General features: G+C 35.1%; 1 protein-coding gene across 2 annotated transcripts; it reads left to right on the top strand.

Annotated features, from left to right (window-relative positions):
- Positions 1-301: 301 nt before the first annotated feature.
- On the top strand, positions 302-2,855 carry LOC133698860 (flavonol synthase/flavanone 3-hydroxylase-like). 2 transcript variants are annotated; one of them, XM_062121953.1, is made up of 3 exons: positions 302-931; positions 1,428-1,755; positions 2,127-2,336. In XM_062121953.1, exons 1-3 carry the CDS (start codon positions 378-380, stop codon positions 2,154-2,156), a joined length of 912 nt encoding a protein of 303 aa, XP_061977937.1. In that variant the 5' UTR covers positions 302-377; the 3' UTR covers positions 2,157-2,336. The 2 variants fall into 2 exon arrangements, with proteins under 2 accessions (XP_061977937.1, XP_061977935.1); XM_062121951.1 differs by lacking the exon at positions 2,127-2,336 and adding an exon at positions 2,445-2,855 and having other exon boundaries at positions 306-931.
- The last annotated feature ends 254 nt before the right edge of the window (positions 2,856-3,109 follow it).

Raw genomic sequence — 3,109 nt, 5'->3', positions numbered from 1 at the left:
ATCTTTGCTAAAGATGAATGTGTTAAATTTGGTTTGGATTTCTCAACCAATCAGCATCCCACATGTGTTTTCTTGAGTTAATAATAATAATAATAATAATAAAGACTGATTTTGACATATGCAAGGAATCTAATTGTCGTTTTTAGAACCATGATGCATGCAGCATTTAATCAGAATCAAAATATAGAAAAAAGAAAAACATATTTAGTAAAACAAATAAATATGAAAATATAAAATAAATATTTTCATGATGATTTTAAAGTCTGAAAAGAGATGACAAACAAAAACCATTCTGCTATTTTCGTTTTTTTATATCTTGAATTAGTAAAGAATTTAATACTTCAACCTACTAAATTACAGACACTTTATTAATTTACATGCTCGTAACTCAAGTCTCTCTATATATGGAGGGCAGTTTATTTTGCTTTGTAGAGAAATTAAGAAACAAGAAGATAGCCTTCAGGATGGAGTTTGATAGAGTTCAAACCATCGCTTCTTTGTCATTTGACAAGGAGGCGATTCCTGAGGAGTTCATTATGCCAGAGAAAGAGCAGCCAGCAATAACCACATTTCGTGGTCTAGCCCCTGAGATTCCAGCCATTGATCTCAGTGACCCTGATCAAGAGAAATTAGTGGGTTTGATTGCGGATGCTAGCAAGGAATGGGGGATATTCCAGGTTATAAACCATGGAATTCCAAGTGATCTTATTGCCGAACTACAGGGTGCTGGTAAGAAATTCTTCGAACTCCCTCAGGAAGAGAAAGAGGTGTGTGCTAGGCCTCGTGATTCAGAAAGTATTGAAGGCTATGGTTCCAAATTGCTGAATGATCCCCAAGAAAAAAAAACTTGGGTTGATCATCTCTTTCATAGGATATGGCCTCCTCCTTCCATCAAATACCAGTTCTGGCCCGAAAACCCTCCTTCTTACAGGTCTGTTTTCTACCATTTAAATTGGGTTAAAAAAAATAAAAAAAGTGCTGCATAAGACACAAGTACTCCCACGTAAGGACTAAATCCAAGTTCTTGCGAAGGGGACAGATAATTTCAGTAGTCAGTGCACATGAAAACAACCAAAAACTTTTGTAGGAACCCCTAAGTGGTTAGAAATTAACATATTTTGTTTCCACAGTCCTAGATGCCTCACTTTCCACTTTGGGGGGTACCGTTTCTTTTGACAACACAAGTAATCCTCAGCTGCTTGAAACTGTTTGCATCAAGATACAGTAAGCGTTTTGTAGATTATTCGATTGAGAATCTAGGTGGTGGTCATGTCTCAAACTTTTTCAAAATATCATTGAACTTACAAAATCTTGGAATATTTATACGAAATGCCACCCCTGACACTAAAACTACACATTTTGACCCTCCCACTTTTCAAACCCTTGATTCGTCCCTTTTACTAAAAGATAATATTTTTCTATGGCAGAGAAGTTAACAAGGAGTATGCTAAGTATATGAGAGATGTGGTAGATAAGCTATTCACAACCCTCTCTTTAGGGTTAGGGCTTGAAGGGCATGTGTTGAAAGAAGCTGCTGGAGGTGAACAAATTGAATTTATGCTCAAAATAAATTACTATCCACCATGCCCACGTCCAGACCTAACACTTGGGGTAGAGGCTCATACTGATCTATCTGCCATCACCATTCTTGTGCCTAATGAGGTCCCCGGTTTGCAAATCTTCAAGGATGACCATTGGATTGAAGCTAAGTATATTCCTGATGCATTGATCATTCACATTGGTGATCAAATTGAGGTAATTTTCTTAGCCCTTTATTTGATTTTTCACTCAATTTTTCTTTTAGTTCTTTTATTGCATTCTCTATTCTTGTTTGTTGCTATCTTTTTTGTTTTTCTTTCTTTTCCATTTCTAACAACAAATCAAATAAATTTCAATCTTGGAAATATATGCGATAATGTTAAGTTTTTCTTTTCCTTTTTCTTTAATTAGTTAATTACAAAGAAGAGATTTGAATTCTTTTTTTTAAAGGCCATATATAAATGCTAACTGGGCTATAAATTTATCAGCAACATCAAATCATCACCTCACCAATTAATCAATTATCTATCTAACACCCAATTGTTTTTTTTTTTTTTTTTTGGGGGGGGGGGGGGCGGCATTAACAGATTGAAAGTGTTGAAAACAACTTGGTATGACTATGCATTCCTTCCAAGTAACGGATGCTTTAATAGCAAGTTATTACTTACAACCAGTTGGCATTTAGTGGAGGAAGAGTTAATGAGCCTTTATGAGGAGTCCATCTTTCATTCATGGCAAAAGAAGGGTGTGGGCACAAAGCATTTAGAAAAAAAAATGATTGCATTGTTTTACACCAGGCATGGGCACTATCATTTAAAGGCTATCTGTACAATTTCTCTTGACTTATTGTGTTAATGGTTACTAAAATTTGTCAACTACATATACACTTGGCAATTGGAATGCAGATCCTTAGCAATGGTAAGTACAAGGCTGTTTTGCATCGAACCACGGTGGCTAAAGATAGGGCAAGAATGTCATGGCCAGTTTTCTTGGAGCCACCAGGCGAGCTTGTGGTTGGTCCTCTTCCTCAATTCATTAACAAAGACAATCCTCCAAAGTTCAAGACCAAAAAATTCAAGGATTACATGTACTGTAAACTCAATAAGCTTCCCCAGTAGTGAGGACTTGGGAGATGTCACTGCCCATAAGCCTTCCATGAATTTCATATGCATGTTACTTGGTATTACTTTATGAGGTCTTGCCTTAGAGATGCCACTGGATTTAGCACTCAGAATAATGGTGTGCTTTCTGTGATGATAATATTATGAACCTGCTATATTTAATTTTATGGCCAAAACCCTGTTGGGAATCTTAAATTTCTTCTTGTTTTCTCGAGTGCAAATTTACCATTTTATTTTTTTATGAATAGAAAGGTAATATAGCTAGGTGATACCGATTCAATTTGGCTCACAAAAATTAAGTTTATTTTTGTAGTTCTGCGAAAGATAGATTGCATATATATGTCAATTTTTTAAAAAAACAAATTGAAAAAAAAACTAGTATTATTTTTTAATATTTGAACCTTGATGACAAAAAAAAAGCACACAATTCCTATAATTATAGAGTTTAA

The sequence above is a fragment of the Populus nigra genome, chromosome 7, assembly GCF_951802175.1.
Source record: "Populus nigra chromosome 7, ddPopNigr1.1, whole genome shotgun sequence".
Taxonomy (NCBI): Eukaryota; Viridiplantae; Streptophyta; class Magnoliopsida; order Malpighiales; family Salicaceae; genus Populus; species Populus nigra.
This window is presented reverse-complemented; position numbering and strand designations above follow the sequence as displayed.

Coding starts and splice junctions, on each gene's coding strand:
- LOC133698860 (XM_062121951.1), top strand. CDS start 378: ATGCTCGTAACTCAAGTCTCTCTATATATGGAGGGCAGTTTATTTTGC. Junction 932..1,427: donor GAAAACCCTCCTTCTTACAG/GTCTGTTTTCTA, acceptor TTTCTATGGCAG/AGAAGTTAACAAGGAGTATG. Junction 1,756..2,444: donor ACATTGGTGATCAAATTGAG/GTAATTTTCTTA, acceptor ATTGGAATGCAG/ATCCTTAGCAATGGTAAGTA.